Here is a 23200-nt window from a genome sequence, read left to right as displayed (position 1 = left end):
CTACTACCTATTTTGGTTGTTATGATGTAAACAATTAATAAAACAGGAGGGATTTGGAGAAGGTAAAGAAATAGAGAAGAAAAATGTTGAGTCGTTCATTGAAGGGATGGATTGAGCGCATGAGGGAGAAAGAACGTGGCAAAGAAAAGGACAGAGGGTGGGGGGAGAGGTGAGTGGAGTGGAGAATAAGGTAGCGAGAGGTGTGAGTATGAACAAATGGCCTAGTTTCACTTTTTACACCATCAGATGGATATCTATCCTGATGGATATAATGGGCACCTAACTCACCTGTGTGTGTGTGTGTGTGTGTGTGTGTGTGTGTGTGTGCGCGCACCCGCGTCTGTGTGTGCATGGGTGCATGTGCGCGTGCATGTGCTCGTGCATCTGTGTACCCGTTAGTGGCTGAGTGAGGAAGTCGAAGGAGGGGTTTCCAATGAAATCGGACAAGCTCTTTCATCATTTAATCACCCTGTAATGGGCCTCGAATGACCCTCACCCACCCACACACACACACACACACACACCCTCACCTTCCTCCCCCACAGCCCTGCTGTTTTACCTCTCTACTGGTTCGCTTGCTACTCACACACACACATACACACACCTGCACACCCTGACAGTGGTCAGAGTGTCGAGCAGCAGGTGTGTTGATTAGGCAGGTGTGGCGCTGGCTGTGTGTCTGTCTGGCCTGTTCTCCATCTCCTATCATATTCCACCGGCTGGATAAAAACTGACAGATTAGCACTGAGCCAGGCTTACTCCTGCCATCCCAGCAGTAACCCTTCCACCACCAGTTCACATGCTATTCTCTGCCCAGTCAGTAGCTTAGCCCCACAGAGTCATGTAATGGTTAGACAGACCCCCAGATGATCTGAGTCAGCACGCAGCACTGCTGAAGTGTACTTATGCAAGACATTGAGTCCCTGACAGGTCCAAGGTCGCTGTTCTGTTGCTAGCCTCTGAACTGCCCGTGAAGCAAAAGGGAAGCAAAAAGAACAATTCATTGCCACATTATGAAAATTATAATTATATTTACATTTTAACCATGAAAATAATCAGCAGATTAATCCGGTAATGGAAGTTAGTCCTTAGTAGCAGCCCTGATATTACTGTTTCCTAAAGAAATTATCAGTGCAATGTCAGATAGATAGCCGTGTTCCAGTCTGTTTTTTCAGGAAGGAAACCATCACTTTTCAAATCCAAAGCCAATTGCTCATATATGGGGCGCAACTTCTCTTTTACACACACACACACACACACACACACACACATATATATGTATGTATGTATGTATGTATGTATGTATGTATGTATGTATGTAGAAGGCACGCTATGGCCAGGTGGTGCTGCTCGTCCGTTAAGTGACGTCGTACGTTCATGGCTGTTTGAATGATGAACTTGGAATGACTTACTGACAATACCAGCTTTTTATACCCACAGAATGTTGAAATTGATGCCACATTGAAAAGGGTTGTCTTTTAGTTTTTTGGTATTGGCCCCAATATGTAAGGCACACTGTACACAGTGAGACCATTACGTGGAAAACACAAAATGAGGTGTGTCTATCACCCCAATACAATTGCCTCCCTATCCCAAAACTCTCTGAAGTGAAACAAACACTGTATGTATGAAATCCACTGAGTTTCTCACAATATCCCTAACTTATTGTGAGTAGTGTATATGTGTATATATCAATCAATCAATCAATCAATTTATTATTTAAAGTGCAAAATCACCATGGTACATGGTCTCAATCAGTGTTGGGCACGTTACTTTTAAAAAGTAATTAGTTATAGTTACTAGTTACTTCTCCCAAAAAGTAACTGAGTTAGTAACGGAATTACTCCACTATAAAAGTAATTAGTTACCAGGAAAAGTAACTATTGCGTTCCTTTTATTTCTTCCCCCTTTTGAGCTCAGCAGTCATTTTAGTGTACTCGGCAGTCATTACATATTTAGAAAATGTATTTCTGCATGGCGGACCGGCTCCTGCTCTCCCCGATATTTTGCCAATGAGTGCTCTGAAGGAGTCTGAGTCAGCTGTTGATAATGGGAGCAAATTCTCAACAACATACCTGTCTATCATTGCATTCAGTTCAGTCTGTGTCACAAGTTTTTGTGAAGTTGTTAGCGGAGCTCACGTTAGCCACACCTGGCCTGCTATCAACATCAACAGCGTCAGCACGGAGTTTTTGGCCAGTGTTAGTTTTGTAGAAGCGTGTTCCACTGAGAGATGCTTCATTAGATCTGAGTTGCTTACAACGGACGTGGACAAAGGAGATTAAAGTATTGTCTGTGCTTCCACTTTGAAAACGTTAACTTTCCCTCCGGACTCGCCTTTGCTGCAGCTCACCTCTGCTAGTTTGTGTGTGCGAGGCTGCTGTGTGCGTGTGTGGCTTGCGTGTAAACCGAACACTGCCTCTGATTGGCTTAAGAGCTCTCACTCAACGTTAGAGAGCCAATCATCATCACTTATGCGGTTGTCTCGCCCTTCCCTCCTCCCTCACTGGAGGAAAAAAAAACAGCTTTGCAGCTCCGGTGGCTGAGAGCTGAGTCGGATGACAACAGCTTCAATGATCAGCTTCAGTTTGTAACGTGCCACATTTAATAGTCGGTAACGGTAACGGCATGTAACGATGGAAATAGTAATTAGTTAGATTACCCTTTACTGAAAGTAACGCCGTTGGTAACGCCGTTTATTCCCAACACTGGTCTCAATACAATTTACAATAAAATCAAGTGCAATATATGTATATATATTTATAAATATATGTGAATATATGTGTGTGTGTGTGTGTGTGTATATATATATATATATATATATATATATATATATATATATATATATATATATATATATATATATATCTATATATATATGTATGTTATAGATATCTATTATATATATGTATATATATGTATATATATATATATGTATCTATTGTATAGTATATCTATGTAGATATCTATAGACTATTATATTCTACTAATATATCTATATATCTATATCTCTCTTTCCTCTCTCTCATCTTTCCTTATCTGTACTCTTATATATATTATTATCTCTATATCTATATATCTCTCTATATATCTATATCTATTATCTTATTATCTATATTATCTATATATATATCTATACTATATATCTATATTATATATCATATATATATATATATGTTTTTGTGTATTCTAATCTATGTTCTCTATATATTGTATATGTGTATATATATGATAGTGTGTATATATATCCGATAATGTATGATGTGTGGATTATATCATACATATCACATAACATTTTACAAGGAAGACCTTTGACTTCGTTGTAAATATAATTTACACACAAGCTCTTCAGACTACTGTTAATTCAATTCAATAGTCACAACCACCAATACCTCTCATTAACTGTTTACCAGAAGAATGAAATCTGAAAGTTCGGAGCCAGAAAGAAAACAAGTAAATCAGGACTCACACTGTTCAAACTTTGGGATTGGTTTGAGAATTGTTTTGAAGAGAAAAGCATTTGCATATGATCTTTATTTACAGGGGTACGTTATTAAGAACAAATTCCATTTCACACTAAGCTGTGATTATAACTCTTTGTTTTCTCATTCTTCCTGCTGTGATCAGCCGAGATTTATAGTTGCCATGGAGAAATAATAAGACAAACCAGCAAATCCCTCTGGTTTATCTCACAGCTGTTGTCGTAGTTTTTGACCTTGAGAGCTTCCATAAATGGAACTGAACATAGTCAGCCCTGTGTTTTTTGTGAGCAGGCAGGAGATAGGTAAATAACAATGCGGGGGGCATCAAGCATGTTTGAGCTTCAGTGAATTGAGAATGTAATTGACAGATGTGAAGAAACATGCAGAGGGTTTGTATCTCACTGGTCACACAAATACAGCCACTAAATGAAATTACTTTTGCCCTCTGACTCATAAAGCTCATTACTTTTACACAGCAGTGCTGATATTATCCATTATTGAAGTTGAAGTTATGGAAATGTTCAGAGTAGGTGTGTTTCCACAGATGCATTTACAGTAAATGACACCCTAATTGTTGAATAATGCTTAATTGTGGTTCTCCTGGGGGCTTTTAAAATTTGCAGTGACCTCAGTTGTGATGTGTCACTTTTTGTTTGCAGGTACTGGTACCTCAGAGGGCTGAGTTCAAAGGGAAAATGATTGAGGTGGACATCTACGAGGCTGGGAAACACTTTCTGAAAGGCCGACCAGTAGAGGACAGTCAGCCGTTCACTCCCTCTATTGCTGCACCACTTCAGAGAGGAGAAGTGTCCGGACTCGTGCAGGTAAACCGACAAATAAAACCTTTACACAGATACAGTTTCTTTACAAATACTGATCTCACAGATAATCATCCACAGATAATTGTTATTACTTTATACATAAATGAAAAACTTTTGAATATCTGGTTATAAAAAAAGAGGAAAAAATGTGTATTATATTGAAGTAATCAAAAATGCCCCAGAAAATACTGTGACACCAAGAACAGTAAGCATTAGAGTTGCACAAATTATTTTGCCTTGTCCCAAAATAGAAGGAATTTTTCCCCAGTATGCGATAAATTGGTAATCTAAACTGAGCATTTTCAACACCGTATGACTACAGTGGGATTTAGGGTCTTGATTGCTTTGGAAGCAGTTTGAGTTGCTTGTGGTTAATGTCATTCTCATTTAGTAGTTGCATCTGTGGTTGTGTATTGATAAAGCCTTATGCCTGAGTCACCTTTTAATGTGAAGTCATTTTGTCAAGATGAATTTAGGGAAGAGTTCCATGCAGGCTCTATTTAGCATCTCTGAATCAGTTGCCTATGTGGATATCGGGCTACCAGATGTACATGTATAGTGAATGTGTTCTCTTGACTCTTATAGGTAATGAGAAGAACAATTCTACATCTGTCAAGCTCTTATTTTATGTTCTTTAAATAATACTGTAATCAGAATTTGAATAGCCTGTTTACAACAGGCTGTTCAGCCAGCAAATGAGTAAGTTGTGTGCCTGTGTTGTGTCCATCCACATTTTTAATCCATGCTCGCTTCTGCAGTTTATGGAAAAGCACAAGTGTACCAGGCGTGAGATAAGTAATTTAAGATAAGCTGTGGCTGGCTTAACTGTCCTCTGTCTTTCTCTCCAACACACACTCACTCACACACAGGCGCACACAAACACCATGTTAATGTATCTGTTTCACTGCATGTTATTTTTCACTCTGACTAGCTGTAGCTTATAGCTCAGGACATGGAGCCACAGAGCAGAATATGATACACTTTCTAATTTCACACTCCATCAGCCTTAACTGCAAGACAGAAAGGGAGGGGACGAACGGAACAGACAGAGACATGAGAGAGAGGGGGATGCCGATGAAGAGGAAAGCAAGCATAGAAAGAGAGAGAGAGAAATGGCAGAGAATGAGATAAAAAGAAAGAAAAGAGAGGGGTCTCACAGCAAGCCAAGCGACACGTCACTTAGTAATGAAAAGTTCAGCAGTGGGGACGAGACCTTGTAAAAGTAGTTGCCTAGCAAAGTCTCCAGCCCATCCAACACACACTTGCATTTATTTCCCTACACTTACTTTCCCTGCACTCTTTTAACATTCTTACACAACACGCCCAAGCCTCTTTTTTTCTCAAAAAGATGTATATACAGTACACATGCAACATGTCACACTCATACTGTCTTGCAGACATTTTGTAAGTACATTTGTTCAGATAGATCCTGACTCTAATTGTTGCCGGTCCTAAGGTTTACTTTAAATATGTCACAGGGGGGGGTTTTGACAGGAAAGGGGAGGTAAAGTCGTTTCCTCAATCCTCAGTGCCTTGCCATGTCTCCTTATTTCCTGTAGTAAGTGTGTGTGTGTGTGTGTGTGTGTGTGTGTGTGTGTGTGTGTGTGTGTGTGTGTGTGTACGTATGTGTGCATGTATATAGTACGGAGGGTGGGAGGGAGGGGCTTTCTTTATTATTGTTTTATGTTTCCTGTGTAAAGCACTTTGTGCTACATACTCATGTATGAAAAGTGCTTTATAAAAATAAAGTTGATTGATTGAAAGTCATTATTTTCATCCTCAAAGAGAATTTATGTTGAGATTTAGAGGTTGAGAAAGACGGTTGCTTTGAGGTTATGGGGGTTGTATAAAATTTATATGGCTATTTGTGTATATAGGTAAAGACAGTAGTGTAATGGAATGACACTGGAAGTCATAGGAATTGTTCACTTTCTAAGCTCTGATTTTAAATGTAATAGCATTAGAGGAAAAGTGTAGGTACACAGACAGAGTAAGAGAACCAATCAAGGTTGTAATACAGTGTTGTATCTGGATTTGAAAGTATTCATTAATGCTCGCCTTTGCTGTCCACATCATATCAGCAATTAACACATTGTTATATTAAGTGATTTCAAGTGATGCCGCTGATGATCTTTAATCCATAGTCCTTATGACCTGTGTTGTCGGCCCCCTAATGACAGCGGAGTGTCACAGTGCAAATAGATAAGTGACCTAATCGCTAAGAAACACACTAGAATTTGCAAGCTACACACAAAAACACACTCTCAGTATAGCCTGTAGATGTATGAGATGTCCTCAACAGCCATGTGTTATCTGTATTCACTATTATAATTATAAGGGATGTGAACAGGTCTGATTGAACACACACATGAACACGAATGCACACAATCCATTCTGAAACTAGGATACCCATGCATACACACATATGCAAGGATATGCACTTGTGTACCCACACACTGGTGGCTGGTCTATACATATTTGAAGACCATGTATTTTCTATGAGTCCCTGCGTGAGTCCACCGCACACTGAGATGAATGTGTGTGTCTGAGATGAATAAGAGATTAGGGAAAGGCAGATAGATGCTCACCCCTGTGTCTTGCAGCGGAGTCTATAATTACAGGCTTTTGGCAGGGAGCGAGAGAAAAACAGAAGAATAAAGGACTGGGAGGAGAGAGATTGTGTGATGAGGTCCATGATAGCTGAGTCGCTGATGGACGGATTGGAGTCTGAGCTTTGTTGTTTCATCTAAGATGCAGAGGAGCACCATAAGAGAAAGTGAGGAAAGAAAGAGTGGTAGATAAGTGGTTGATTGGATAGACCGAGGAACCCACCAAGGTCTGTAATGTCCATTTGTTGAAAGAGGAACAAAGTGAGAGACCTATCATTTCAGAGATGGAGAGAGAGCTGATTGCACACCAGCCACCATCCATACTGATGTGTGCATGAATGAAGCAATATGGACGAATGGATAGATGGATGGATTTATAGAGTGGCGGCATGTGAAAGCTTGTGGATGGCTGTGGATGGATGGACCTGAAAGTGGACAGATATCCATATGAATGCATGGACGTGAGACATGATGGCTGAGATGCACACAACTGATGGATGAGCAGATGAATAGATGCATACATGTGTGAATATATAGACAGGTATAGGAATTATGGAGGGATGGCTGAGTAGGGAGGATGGATGAGTAGTGATCTAATGGCCCTCTGCTCTTTGTCTGTGTTCAGCCCAAAAACGCAGTGATTTCTGCAGCTTGGAGAGGATATGTTGTCCTCCATGCCACATTTATGAAGCAGAGCAGCCAAACCTACCATGCAATTGTCCGCCATTTTTAAGCCAAGCACTCTCGTGAATGTGAAAGTAACAGTAACAGTCGGGTTAACATTACTTCTGATTGGATAACATTTCACCCTTAACTGGATAACAATCCTTTTTTCAACATAGACTAAGCATATGAACATCTTTTCTTTGTGATGATGATGATGTGGTGATCTTGTCTGTGTTCATGGAGGTTCATTGCAAACTGGAAAAAAAAAACACTACCACCATCTAACTTCTTCTGTCTTCAGTGGGAAAGGGTACAATCAGTGTTTATTACTGAATGACTCTACAGTAGCTGCACGATGGGATGGTATGATGTGTGTTTTTGATGTTTTTGATGGTAGCCCATATTTTTTTATCCATTTCTTTTTCAGCAGCGCTTGAACATCGCTCAGCCTGAGATGGAGAGAGTCTGAAGTTAAAAATATAAAAACAAGCCAAAGTTATCACCATGAATTTTGTAACTGGCCACTTATGGTGTACATTTGTGACGTTAAGTGTGATACACCAGAAAACCCAGACAGGCAAATGCGTCTACTGGAAATCAGGAATTAATCAGTTGCCTTATTTAAGTGAGTTCACTCGAGTTTAAAAAAACGCTCATATACAGGTGCCATAACATACACATAAAATGTAATATTTAAAGCCTTTTTTTGTTTTAATTTTGATAATTATGGCCTATTGCAAAAATCGGGTATCTCAAAATCTAAGAATATTGCATAAGACTAATCAAAAGAAGGATTTATAATACAGAAATGTCGACCTTCTGAAAAGTACGTTCAATTATGTAGTCAATACTTGGTCGGGGACCAAATTATGAATTGTTATATATTATTAATTACTAGTGCAGTGCCCGTAGGAAAAGTGTATTCCTATAAAAAAAGTGGGAGGTTAAGCAGCTTTTTCATGGATGGCCAAATGAGGCTGTGTTTGAAGGTGGGACGTCAGGGATATTTAGGTTTGTTGTGAAATCCGATATTCCAGGGTATAATTGGCTGTTTTTGACTATTTTTGATTTTGCCATTATATTTCATAATTTCATTGTTGTTTGCTAAATTTGTGCATACATTTAAAAAATGTACAAAGTTATATGTAACTATTTACATTTAAATGCTCAGGTCTGCCTGAGCTCCTTCCAGCTTAATAAATAGCTGCACTGCCTGCTCCACATTCAGCTTCTCCTCATTATTCTGACTCATTAAACAAAAAACCGACTCCACTACACACTAAACACACTACACCAAACACTACATAACACACTAACTATACACTCCAAACACGCTAAATGTCACAAATCTCTCAACTCTCAATATCGCTGTCTACACACCGACCGTCATTGCCTGTCAATCATCCGCCTAGGTCCCTTCCACAACTTCCTGTTCCTAAACAACCAAACTTGCTGCTTGGACACTTTCGTGACAAAGCCCGTTTTTACCGTTTCTTCCTGCACCAGACACAAAGCAAACGTGGCGGCAATGTTCGCGATAAAGCGTGGCGGACATTATTTACCCTAGGTCCGGTTTTGGACGTGCTGATGCGTCCGGTCCGTCGCCTCGGGAGGTGGGCCGTGTAGCTAGCCGCTAGCAGCTAGCTAGCAGCTAGCTACACATGAGCATCCACAGATTCCGATTCCACTTTGTTGTCCGCGCGTCTCCGGATCTCCTCAGACCCGAACAGACTCGGTCCGGACTCGTTTAATCTCATTAATCCACAACAGTCAGTTTAGATGCATAGAACAGAACAGAACGGACCGAACCGCCGGCAAAATCCGGTCCAGCTCGCGCCGCTGCAGGTATAAATCCGCTTGTTTCTTCAGGTATGTCGTGGGCTTGAGCTCTGCAGTGATTGGCTCTGGTGCGCACGTGGCCACGGTGTGCAGTGATTGGCTCTGGTGTGCACGTGACTGTGGTTGCTCTGGTGGACAATGCTCGGTGGAATTTGTAAAGCATTTATGAAATAATTTATTCACGGTATCATTGCAGTCCAAACAAATGCTTAGATGCACACCACTGAACCACGCAGCAGCCATGTTGAAAGTCTCGGGTCAGTGTGATCCTTATCCACAGAGATATTTGACCAACAGACACATACACACAAACACACACACACACACACACACAGAGACAGAGATTCCTTGTATTTATAGATAGATGTAACTGATAGTGGCCTTCAGCTCATCTGTACTACCATGGTCAGCAAACCAGATAGTAGTCCTGCTGAAAAAGGAAATCAGCATCTAGATGCAGACTCCTTTTTCAGCAGGACTTGGCACCTGCCCACAGTGCGAAAACGACTTGTAACTGATTTGCTGAACTTGGTGTTACTGTGCTTGATTGGCCAGTCAAATCACCTTACCGCAACACCATAATATTAAGGTATTGTCAAGAGGAAGATGAGAGACAAAAGACCCAATAATACAGACACGCTCAAGGCCACTATCAAAGCATCCTGGGCTTCCATGACACCTGCGCAGTGCCACAGGCTGATCACCTCTATTCCATGAAACATTGATGCAGTAATTCGTTCAAAAGGAGCCCGGACTGAGTGTTGAGGGCACAAATGAACATACTTTTAGGAAGGTTGACAGTTCTGTTTTATATATTTTTGATTGGTCTTGTGTAATATTCTTATATTTTGAGATAATGGATTGGAACTGTAAACCTAAACGTCAAAATTAAAACCAAAGGTTTTCTCAGCTTCTTCCAAATCCACAAAACATGCAGATCAGATAAACTTAAGACATCAAATATTTACTAGGTGAATGTGTTTTTTCTCTGGTCACCCTGTGGCTACCTGTCCATAGTGTTTCCCTGCATCTCTGTTGCATGGTGAACCTTGCCACTTGACAATGACCCTGAAAATAAATAGGAAAGTATGGGGGATGCATCATCACCTATAGTAGCACACTATTTATTTTTCATTTCTTCTCTTTTATTCTCACTTTGTGGCTTATTTTGTCCCCTGTCTTTCCCCTCATATTTGTTTAGCTTTTGTATCCCTTTTGTTTTTCAGCCCCCTTTTTATCCTGTTCATCCTTTTTTTTTTTTTTTTAGCTTCCTTCTCCCTCATTCCTTTGTGCAATGTGACACACTTAAAAGGCCCTGGTGTTCCGCGATTTCTTCCCATGAAACAAGACCAAGGTTTTAGAGAGAGGCAGAAATTAGCTTTTATTGACATGGATGACATCTCTTCCTCTGTTCTCTCTTAGTCTTTCTCTCTCCCTCTGTCTCGCTGCCTGTCAGCCCTTCATTTACAGAAACAGCACTTTCGGCAGGAAGGTAAGGACAGTAATGAGTCTTTTAGTGGGACACAATAGTGGAGAAAGCACTCAACAGCATGGTGAAGGAAAGAAAAAGAGAAAGTATCTTCACCAGTCCTCATCCTCAGATGAAATTAAATGATAGGAGGGGGTGTGTGTGAGAGAGAGCCCAAAAAAAATGAAGCAAGAATGAAAGAGAGAGAGAGAGGTAGACTTAGAGATCACGAGACTGAAAAAGCAGCTTGAGTGCCATCCAATAATCAGCTCTTTTCACAGCATACTTTCTCAAGGAGACCGAGAGAATAGGAGGGAGAGAAGAAAACGGCTCAGCTCTTTCCACAAGACAGCAAATTGACAGTTCGTATGAAAGATAGAATAGAAAGAGGAGAGAGCCAGGAGTGATATAGAAATGGAGGTATACGAGTTGTGAACGGTGTCCCTCCATGACCACAAATTGACAGAATAACAAAAAATGGAGGTGAATGGACAAATCTCTACTGGAGTATTATATCTACAGGCCTTTCTCCTTCCTTTACTCTGGGGCTGGTATTCTTGGTTTTCCCATACTTCTTTCTGTCTGTCTGTCTTTTTATTTATATCGATTTTAAATTCAGTTTAACGTGGCTTTATTGACATGGGAATCACTCATTTACATTGCCAACACAAGTTTCATTGTATCTCTATTTGTCGGTTTGTTCCTTTCTCGTCTTTTTCTTTCTTTTAGATCCTGTTTTATCATTTCTCTCAATCTTTCATCCTTTTACCTCCTGCTTATCTGTCGTTCTCAGTTTATCCATCCATCAGCTGTGTGTGTGTGTGTCTGTGTGTGTGTTTGTGTTTATTTTTACTCGTTTGATGCAAATAAGTAGCAAGAGAGAAATATAAGAACACACACTGTGTAGATGCGGTCAATTCATAATTGTATCTTTATATACTTAGGACAATCTGAGTGGGTGGGATTGCTGGTACTTTGCATCATGATGCTTACAGTACATGGATACAACACCGACCCGCACTAACAGACACTGCAGGTTCAGTGGTACAACAAAGCTCTCACACAAACACACACATACACACCCTGGTGAGCACACATTTATGATGCGCAGTCCCCCCCGGTGTGACTGGCAGTCTTCTAATAGCCGCAGGCCATATGAGACACTGGCTGTACACACAGAATCATCATGTAGACAAAACCCACCCACGCAACACAACCATACACGCACACAAACAGAGAGGCATAACACTTGAACATAAAATCTGTGTTCCGTGCTCCGTGTTGACATGCAACTGTTCAGGATTGTTGCTTTGATGTTGTCATCTGTATTGTCGGGGAAATAATAGAAGTCAAAGATTAGGCTGTCTTTTCTGGTTAGGATACAGTTAATCTTCTCATATCTATTTTTAAACTTTTTGTTTGAAATGTCAAAATGTTTTGCTTGGCCTTTGCATGACATTGTTTAGTCTGGTAGCAAATAATTTGTTTTGCATTTAAAACAGCAGGCATAGCTATTTTAGGATTTAATTTAGCATGTCAAATTGTATTACATGGCCTGCACTTTGTGTGTACTTGAAGAACCAAAGTCACAGTAACAAAGGAGAAAATGTTAAGCCATCAAACTGTCAGTGCCGTGTATTTTCAGTATTCTTACCTAATATGTCAAATGACATTAGGCAGCCTCATCCTGTGTTGTTTATTTAAAATGTCAGAGGATTTTAAATGCCCCCTGCTCCGGGTTTGCTGCTGAACCACAGATGGAAGATGTAAATAACAAAGCACTTAGCAAACAAGAGTTCCGGGAAAAAGTTTAGTTATTGAGTAATCATGTATTTAGTAATTTCGTCTCCCCGTTACAGTAAAAATAGACTTTCCTCAGGAAGGGCCTTGTAAACAAACTCGTCTGAGCAAAGTTCTACAACAGATGAATCACCATGGCCTTGTGTTGTAGTCTAAACTTTATTATCCTTTTAAGCTCAACATGCTGTTTCATCAGAATAACAGCTGCACGTTTGTATCAGCAGTTAATTCTTGTTATTGTAGTAGCATTTAGTTGCATGAGAAGACAGCCCATGCCAAACAAATCAGTTCTTGCAAAAAAATAAAGAAAAATAAATAAAGATATGTTCCGGTTGGAACTAACCCTAGTGACTAGTTGCTGTAGCATTTACCCCATTCAGTTTTGTCCTGTTAAAAAGTACGATATGTAACATTCCTGCATTAAAATGTCTAGAAATAATACACTTGTCTTACATATTGTTTTAAGTTGTGTACTTGCTTCCGACAATGTTTAAGTCCAATGAAATCTGAAAGTTTACTCAAGATAAAACAGTGTTTCATTTACGTGCTTGTTGCTGACTTCCAGGAAAACATCAGATGATATGTCTGAGAGTAAGGGAGGTAGTAGTTGACTAACCGAACATGAACAAAACTTTATACATTACCTCCTCTGTGAACATTTCTGCTGAAGTTACGTTAAAGAGATTATCCTCACCAGTGTGACCACTGAAGGAAGCAACTCCCATGATCGGACACTAATGGGCTGATCTGTGTCACTTGAATTATTCTGAGGGGTTAGCATCCTTTCCCTTATACAACTTTGGTCAGCAGCTATGTAGACATTTGCTGTGTGTGTAAAGAATAGGATCAGAGACCATATGTTATCTGGTTTATTTATTAGGCATCTCACTGCACAATGAGCTGATGACTGCTTAGAAGTGTCCGTAGAATTTGTGGTCTCCCATAGTCTCCACACCCAGTCAGTGGTTTAATGTCAGCTTTTCCTTTTAGGACAGTTTTCCCCTATCTTTAATTGTGCTAAGGGCATCCACAATAGGCTACAAGGCTGGCTGACTGACTTTGCCCCCTTAAACTTGTTTCATTGTTTGGATGGGCCTGAGACATGTAATCTTCTTTAATCCCAGATTCAGGAAAACACCATGCTACTTTATCACCAGCGATACATTACCTGAAATGACTCCCAACACACATTTTTTGGTAGAGTGCTTGAAGCTGTTCGTTAGTTAATGTAGTGCTGCATTATTATTGTCAAATTAAATCTGAAATATGTTCTTGATTGGGACAACCAAAGCTACAATACGAATTAGACAACATGAGTCTTGTGTCACCCGTCATGTGTAACGTGTGACACATACGTATACACGTAACACCTCATTGTTCACACATGTAGTGTTGTTCTGTATTTAGTTACTGTAACTCTAAACCTGCAGAAAACAACTTGATGCATCCTTGTGTTAATGAGTTCAAAGAAAACTTGCTCATGTGTCTGTTAATCAGGTGTTGAGACAAGCAGTATACACTGTAGTATAGACAAAGAGTGCATCATGTCCAAGCTCTAGATCTAGTGCCTGTGTGTGTGTGTGTGTGTGTGTGTGTGTGTGTGTGAGAGATTTCTGTTAATCAGGCTGATGCCTATAGGAAGCATCTGTCTATCAACTGGATGGTGCTGCTGGTTTGTTAATGCTCTGGTACGTTTCCCAGATGGTAGCAGAGAAAGCAGTGAGTGAACATAGTGAATCATGTCTTTAATAATGTTTCGGGTTTGTCTTATGCAGCAGGAACCATTCAATGGTAATGCTTAATGGTTTTAAAAAGGGAGTCTGTCCCAGTGATTATCTATGCCACTGTCATGGACTATCTATAATCCTTATAGTGATAGAAGTTAGCTCGGGCTTTAGTGTCCATAACAAATCTTTTGAAATTGATCAGGAAGTACAGTCTCTGCAGAGAATGCAGCTCTCTAATGATACTGCATGCCAATTAAAAATCAAAATACACACACTGCTCTTGCTTTTAACACTAATGTCTTGAGAACCTCATCACAGCCTGATGAGCTGAGAACTGATGTTAAAAAATCACATTTTTGGCTGGCCTCTGTTTGTGCCACATAACTACTCAGCTTGTCCATTCTGACTACTGATCTGAGGCAACAGTGAAATCCAGGAAGCAATGAAATGCCACCAGAACACCACATTGACTAGCTGTAGCAAACAGTCGCCTTCACCACAGTTAGATAGAACTGATGATACTGATTTCCATTCACATGTTCTGCAGACACTAGCAGATTCACCGTTGTGTTTATTGCTATCTATTCGCTTAGCTTTAATTTTGCACTTTGTATTGCATTGTGTAAGAAAATAGACCTTGCAAGGTCATTAAGTCATTCTTGTGTTTAAAAAAATAAAACGTAAGAACTAAATAAGGATTTTCATCTGTTGTTTGTCATGTCAAAGTACAACCTGACAATATGATTGGATTAGGGTGTTGTGAGCGTGCAAAGTGAGAAGAAATGTACCTCCACATCCCAAACATTGCTGTGTCCTGGGGTTTAACAGTCTGAGGAAATTTCAGATGACAGAGGAGAAAGAGGAATGAAAGAAGAGAAGTTCCCCCTTTGAGCATCTCCCTTTTTTTGTTAACTGTAGCATCTTTTCATTAACCGATATGGATCACTTGATGAAAGAGTCCTAACAGACATTTATCTAAATCAGTAATATTGTGTCCCGTTCCTCTTTCCAGCTGTAAATACAGCTGCAGCTCATTGTGCCTGTCACTGTGGCTTTGGCAAATCACCCGTGACTAAGGAACCTGTTACATTATCTGTCTGCTCACACTCTCACACACATGCACAAACCACTTTGCTGGTCTCTGTGTGTCTAGAGTGACACTGACAGCTGGTGAGGATCATGTGTGAAATGTGACCACTGTGTATTGTGCTTTCTGGCTCTCGTGATGTTTTGTGTGTGTCACTGTGTGTCTCTTTGTGGGAATCTGTTGGGGTGTTGGTGGAGGCTGTGAACAAGCAGTTTTTTTGTTATTTTTTAGAAGGTGCATGTGTGGAATTGGAGGAAGAGTTTTTATATCTCGAGATATTTGAGAGTCTTAAGTAAAACTTTGAGGGAAAAGTATCTTGTTGTGCTAGGCAGCCCGATACCCCTGGTGTAGTGTTAGATGATTTTAAAGTAGGATTATTTTGCTCTGTTCTACCGCTGTGAGTGGAGACACTGACATTATCCACCACAGGCCTACGCATACTCACACACACACTGGGTGAAAAAATGCCAACCCTCTCACTCTTTCTTTCTCACAGACATATGCACTCAGCATGCAGCTAGCAGGTGGGGAGCTATCATTGAGAGCCATATCTCTCGTCTTTTCCTGCCCCCTTTCTTCCTCTTCTTCCTTTCCTCATTTCTACTCAGTTTTTCACTTCTCTCTAGTCCTCCCCTCTTTCCCACTGTGCTGACACGCACCTACTGGCACTTGGATTTTCACTTATCCTCCCAACTAGTAATAGATTTTCGACTGTACTATTCAGCCTCTCTCCTGGCACCCTGTTGTTAAAAGACACCTGCAGAGAGACAGAAAAATAGATGGATAGAGGAGAAGGCCGTATACTCGCCCTGTCAGCGAAGAGAAAAAATAATGGTTTTGGTTTCATCAGTCCTTTTGCTTTGAGTCTGCTTCTGCTTTCAACTCAGTTTACATTAGATATTCATCTCTGTCCTTTTTCTTCCTGAAGAAAGCAGGAAATGAAATGCAATTAAGTCAATTTTATTGAAGTGTTTCTGTTTGCGGGCAGCCTTTCCCATTCAGCCATTCATGGTACAAAAAGTTATGAATGATGTAAAACCAACGTTTGTCCCTCTTTTGTCTCACTGTCTGGTCCTTTGACCTTTAATGAATATGCCAGTGTGTTAAACCTGCTAATAGGCAGACAGTGTAACCTCACTGGAAAGTACTGTTTTAAAAACATTATTACTGGTGAGATTGGATTAGTGATTTAAACCTGTAACAGAAGTAGCTGTATTCGTTATGATCACATGTACTTGTACAGTTAAGAGGCTCAGTGTCAAGTAGCATGTACGCTATGACGTGAACTTGACATGGCTACCAGAGGACACCCTGGTGAAATGCACCCTTATTGTTTCTCAAGCATCAAACAGCAACAAAACAGCAGATCAGTTTCGCCATCAGGGAGTCCAGTGATGATCTTAACATCAAGCAAATGTGGATCTACCAGCCAGACCTCTGTTACTGGTTACCCCTCCACCTATTGTCTGAAGTTACTGTAAGTGACTTATGGATGTGTCACGTAGGCGTTGTCGGTCATAGGATCCATCCTACATTGTGCACTGTAACAGAAGAAACCCATTCAGCGACATCACTGAGGAGAGGAGTGGGTGGCAAGGGAGCATTCACAAGCATCAGAGAGGACAGGGGAGCGGGTGTAATGTGGCGGATAGAGAGGCAGGGGGACGGACGCTATGCAGCTGCTCATGCACACAGCCATGTGCATGCAACACGTGTAGGCGTGCACTGACTCTTACATACAAGCACACACCGTACATGCAAGCAGGTGTTAGCACACACAAAATCTGTCATTCTTTTACACTTAGTATAAAGGGCAATGGTATAGTATGTATGCATTCAAATTTATTTGCATATATATATATATATATATATATATATATATATATATATATATATATATATATATATATATATATATATGCATCAATAGTATATCTCACAGTTTTTCTGGATTTCCTGCTCATATAGGAAGATTTTAACTAATTTGTCCAAAGATCCTACTGATGGACAATGAGAGAATAGTGGAAAGACCCCTAACTGAGAATCCATAGAGAGAAAGAATAAAGCCAGGTGAGACAGAGGGACGTCGAAGACCTGATGGATTGTTGAGAGTGAATTTGAAAATGAAGACAGAGAGAGTGAGAGAGTCGATCTAACTATGGTATATATCAAACCAAACCTCTTACAGCTATCCCCAGTGAACTTGATTAAATGTTATTCTGGAAAGCCACTGATCAATCGCTCAATATCACCCTGCATAATCTTCCCATTGGTGATAAGGCATTTTACTGACTATCATGAAGGAGGAGACATATAGAACTACCACAAGGTCATCCAGATCGATTTCCACTCCACCTAGAGGTATTGACAAGTGTTGGTGCGCCTATCCGGTTTGTTTAATGCTCCAATGAAAAGAGTCACATCTTGAGGTGCAGTTTCGCTTGAAATCACACCTCAGGTCTCCGGACGCACTCAGATGTTAAGGTAAAACTAGATAAATGTGTAATCAACAGAATAATGATTAATGAGGGAGGGTGGAGGCCAGAAAGAAATCGGGCTGGCTATCAGTATTCAGTGTTTGCAACTGAATTATATTAACACCATCAACGACTGAAAAATGGCAGCTTATTTTTGATGTTGCTCTCATCACAGCTGCTTTTAGTGGTGGTTCAGTAAGCAGCATCATGAATTGTTCAAATTTGCATGTTTGACTCTTGGTGAGATGACAAACATACATACTGAAAGTCAGCCCGAAGTGGTCTTTACTTTACCTATACACATCAACAACAGCTGGATTCTATGTTGCTAGTTGAGTGTGAAGTTAAACTTGATAGATAAATGCATCGATGAATACATGTACATGAAGACTAATAATTACAGTATCTTTCCAAATATAACCATATTCAGAATTTGATATTGGTCATGTACATACCATATTCTGTTTGGATATTCCGATAAGGTCTTATTCCATTTGTGGAATATCCAGACATAATTCTGGGTTTAGGAGTCTTTGGGTATGTGTATTGCTCATTCAGAAATACACATCTCAATTTTGGTTTTTACCACAGTTTGCAACCCATGGCCTCTTGCCATTTTATGGTCAGTTCTGTGCGTTTTAAAGCCAACATTTTGCAGGGCTGGAATGGATAGATGCATATACAAAGAAAAGCCCAAAAAAGAAATGCATCTATTTTTACAGCATTTGGATATCAGCAGGTTTTTGGATATGCACAAATATCGCAGTGGTGACCTTTTTGAAAAGGTGATTGAACAAATGAAAGAGGGAGGCTGTGTTCACTAATCAGCACGGCTGCATTTAAATGGCATTATTAATGAAATGCTCATTCATTAGCCCCATATACAGAGTTTAGGAGTATTTTCTTTTTCTGCATGTTAACTTAGTAAAGCAGAGAAACTTGAAAAATGATGTGCCACTGAGAGATTAACGTTAACACAATCACTATCACAGTCTTGCTTTGCATGTACTATTGTTGTAAGCTAACTCTTATGTTCTCATGCCTCTCCAAGCTTCCCTACGTAACCACATTATGGTGCACCTTCATCAACATCAGCATGATTCAATAGACAGCACTCTGTAATAATTGGATCACCACAAAACTGCATTAACTGCTATGCACAGAGATAATGGCATCATAATTGAAATGCACTCATTTGCATAAGCAAATGACTGGTTTTTATGAAGGCTTTCATCCACAAAATATTGAAATAATCAGTGGATTTAGAATTCTGTTTATTATGGTGTCTTTAATTCCCAAATGAAAGTTGGGGGGGGGAGCACAGAAGGTGTGAGGACCAGAGAGGGATGGGAAAATGGGGGGAATGTAAAGCCCCATAATTCCCCTTTGCTCTTCTAAATGAAAGTATATATGGCTCCTAATATCAAGAGGCATCAATAGATGTATTTCTAAATATACATTAATGATCAGCAGCAGTGATCCATGAAGGGTAGTTATGTACCCGCATGTGTAAATGGCTATTTTATAAAGAATCAGGGGTGAGTATCTTCTGATTTGGCTGATCAATGTGGCAAAAAGAAAATCCACATCTTTTTCAGAACTGGTCCTCATCTTATTCCCCTTCCTGCCCCTCTGAGAGTTTATCTTTTTCTCTTTTCCCTGCTCCACTCTTCTCACCATTCCTCTTTCCCATCATTCACTGTCACATCCTTTCAGTGGTGGATGTCTTTTTAATAGTCCAGCACATTAAGACTAAACAGAACTCTCAGATTACAGACATTTGATGCGTTGGATCACTGGCCACTGTGCTGTCAAGCATCGCTGTTTGATTTGTGACTGTGGCCAGTTGATTTAATCTAAGGATGAGCCCCTAATTGTGAGTTATGAAGATGACTTATGATTTTAGTGAGAGTGTGTTGGTGAGTAAGTAAAACAGAGACATTTTTTGTGTGTTTGCACACATTAGAGGGTGTTAGTCTTCTTGTGTGAGAGAAGAAGAGAGGGCTCGGGGGGAGGCACAACTCAATAGCATGTTTAGTCAGAGATTGCACAGTTGCTCCTCTTCTACACCATCCTCTACTGTGGTGTACTATGGTGGTCTTTACACTGTGAGGATGATAATAAATAAAGGACACATCAAAAGTCTGTACTACTCCTAATCTCACTCTGATTCTTTCCATCTGTTCCCCTCCACAGGAGCAGAAGGCCAATGGCATTCATGGTCCTACTTCCATGCCTTCTTCATCTCTTTTGTTCATCGGCTCTTACAGTTTGGACAGGGAAGGCCTGAAGAAGCTGGGAATCGGCCTTGCTCTGGCAGCAGCCATCTTGGCCTTCATCATAGAGAAACTGTACTGATGGAGCAGCTGCAAGATTTAAGAAGAGAGGAGAGGACGGGGACATAATAGGAGCTCAGACAATGTATTGGAAGCAGCTGAATACAGCGATAAAACTGTCTCCTTGGATACATACTCCACTTGCTCTCATTAAATGTTCAAAGAACCCAAAGTCAGTGACACCTACACAGTCGAGGATTATTTGAATGATCTGCGAGACTTCTGTTGTTTTTAGTTCAGATACTGTTTTAATTTTTAATTCAAGGGCAAAGTTTAACGCCTACTAGTCATTTTACTCTGTGATGTCAGTGCTTATGTCAGTCTATGAAGTAGGATCAATCATATGAGCAATGACAGGTCAGCAATCTTTACATGCCTTACAGAACTATTTTTATACAATCTACTTGAATACAAATTACACCCCTGTTATGCTTTTAATTAGAATCTATTTCAAGTGCATATTCAGTTTGAGAGATGAACATTTTGTCAAGTGGAGGCTGTTTCAGGAAACAATTCTATGCTCTGTGTTTTGTCCACTGATAGCCACAGCTAGACATTTTTCATTAATTAGTAACAAGTGTTTTGAGTCATGTCCATGTTGCTTTTTCAAAGATGAATTACGCACGTCTCAACTAGTTGAGCACAATCTGTTCTTTCGTACCAGAACAAAATCTGAGGATGATGAGTGATTCTTAGGTGTAAATGAGTTACCCAACATAATTTTCAGAGGTCTTGAGCTGGTGGATTTCCAAATGTTGTGTTGCCCACTGTCCTTTCGAAGAATTGATTTGTGCTTACTTTACAGAATGTGTTATTTTTTTCTGCAGAGAGGAGCAAGATGTGTATAAAGGTTACAGATTACCTCTGATTGAGGATAATTTTTAACCTTGATTTTGAAGTATTTATTTTTGAAAAGAGATGACAATATATTTTAAGATGTTTGCAACAAACATCTTTGAAGTTGTTGTTACGTGTTGTTCTTTCCTCAGAGCGGGTGTTCAGACAGGTTTTTTGTTTCATTTTATGTTTTGTCTCATATGTCAAGGTCAGGTGGTATTAATCTGTGACGTATGTCTTACCTGATTATAACTGGGAACTGGTCAAGGCATTATTTTGTCCCACAGAACCCCAACACACCCAGTGTGATTTATTTTATTTGAACAAGATGACCTGCTCTGGTGCCGAGGGTTCTTTCATATTTCCCTACTTAACTGTAGTGGTGTCTAACTGACATCAACCTCAGAGAAGTCACTCCAATACCAAGAGGTGAATCGACCTCCATTTTCATACGGACTATGACTTTAGTTGAAATGTTCATCTGAAAACTGTTCATAAGGAAAGCTGGATTATTCAAATTACCACCATCCAAATGTATCTTGTTTTGGGATGACAGCAGAAATCTGAGTTAGACATGTCAAATCATGAGCAAGTACAACCAAACCGTGACTTACTTTACATTACTAGAGGTCAATTATAAAAGTTTTTCTTTTTCTGTAATGAGGTGAACTGACCCTGCAGTACAACTGCTTGTGTGAGTCATTATTGAGACAGACTACATGTTGTTGTTTTTTTCTCTTCTTTATGCACATTGTCCCAACCATCTAAAACTGTTTAATAAAGGAAAAAAAACATTCTTTCATGATTGAAATGAGTGAATTGTGTGTGTGGGTTGTTTAAAGGTCAAACATAGTGGTATGTGATGTTGCTGGTGTTGTTCCTAAAACATTGTGTTGCTCCAGTACCATCATTGCAACTTGCGAATTAACGCCCAAAGTTTAAGTTCAAGTTTAAGATTTTTACTTAAGAGACTAGCCTTTATGTTCCTGTTTCGAACATATTACATGATTGACTTACCATTTTCCATTTCTTCTCAGTTTTCTGTCACTGGTTAAGCTAAGGTAACAAAAGTACTTTGTTAGGCTTAGGAAAACATTGTTTGGGTTAGGCTTAGGCCACAACAATTGTTGATTAGGTTAACAAACAATACTTTGTTAGGCTAAGGTAATGAAACTTCTTGGTTAGGTTTAGAAAAAACATGTTTTTAAGCTAGGCTTTGGCAACAAAGATACTTCTTTAGTTTTAGGCCATGAAATATAGTTGAAATCAAAGATTCTCGTTTCTTTGTTTCGATACCTGGGCTGGCCGTGTGTGCATATTACTGGATGTAAGCGATTGTCTCATCCCCAGGTCATCAAATACCAACAGTTTGGGTTGGTGATGCTTCTGGAGACACGTTACACGTCTGTATTATACAACCTGGGAATGAGACAATCAACTACGTTTCTCCACAATCTTCCTGCACTTTTAGCTGATTTGTTGAAATATTAACCACTGAAGTTTTTACTACTAAATAAGTTACATAGAATTACAGCGGGGAGTCCCATGTATCTTTACAGCACTCTGTATCACTCAGTTGTTGTCATGTACAGAGTCTGCCTGTGTTTCTCTCTTATGTCTTTCTGTTCGGAGGTACCAGGAGAACGCTCTGAAGATGTGCTCTGAAATTTCCAACAGTTAATAATGCATGCCCCAATTTATGTGTCGCATCTCACTGGCACATGTATCTCTGTCAGTATGTCTGCATTTTTATGTGTTTGTGTGTACACATGCCCTGCATATATTCCTAGTCAGTGTCTCTTTTTGGCTTGTTTGCGACATTGTTTCTGTGTCGGAGGGTGTGTGTGTGTGTGTGTGTGTGTGTACACATGACTGCACTGTCTGATATAGTGTTTGTAGTTTCCTCCAATGCTTAATTTAGCAGAAAGCCAGCATGCATGCATCGGTGTGTGCTTCGGGACTGACAGGACTCATCGCTCTTGCATTCAGAAAGGCCTGTTATTAGATACACCACTGTTTGTAGCCTACACTCACACACACTACCTTTGTAT

General features: G+C 39.9%; 1 protein-coding gene across 1 annotated transcript in view; it reads left to right on the top strand.

Annotated features, from left to right (window-relative positions):
- The window catches only part of cdkal1 (CDK5 regulatory subunit associated protein 1-like 1), a 238241-nt gene extending 216278 nt beyond the window's left edge, over positions 1–21963 (top strand). The window contains exons 13-14 of the mRNA XM_030393565.1: positions 4142–4306; positions 20173–21963. Coding sequence (XP_030249425.1) covers positions 4142–4306; positions 20173–20334 — 327 coding nt within the window. The 3' untranslated portion in view covers positions 20335–21963. The remainder of the gene's footprint in view (positions 1–4141; positions 4307–20172) is intronic.
- The last annotated feature ends 1237 nt before the right edge of the window (positions 21964–23200 follow it).

This window comes from Sparus aurata, chromosome 17, assembly GCF_900880675.1.
Source record: "Sparus aurata chromosome 17, fSpaAur1.1, whole genome shotgun sequence".
In the NCBI taxonomy this organism is placed as follows: domain Eukaryota; kingdom Metazoa; phylum Chordata; class Actinopteri; order Spariformes; family Sparidae; genus Sparus; species Sparus aurata.
The sequence above is the reverse complement of the archived record's forward strand: the minus strand, read 5'-3'. Positions and strand labels throughout refer to the sequence as shown.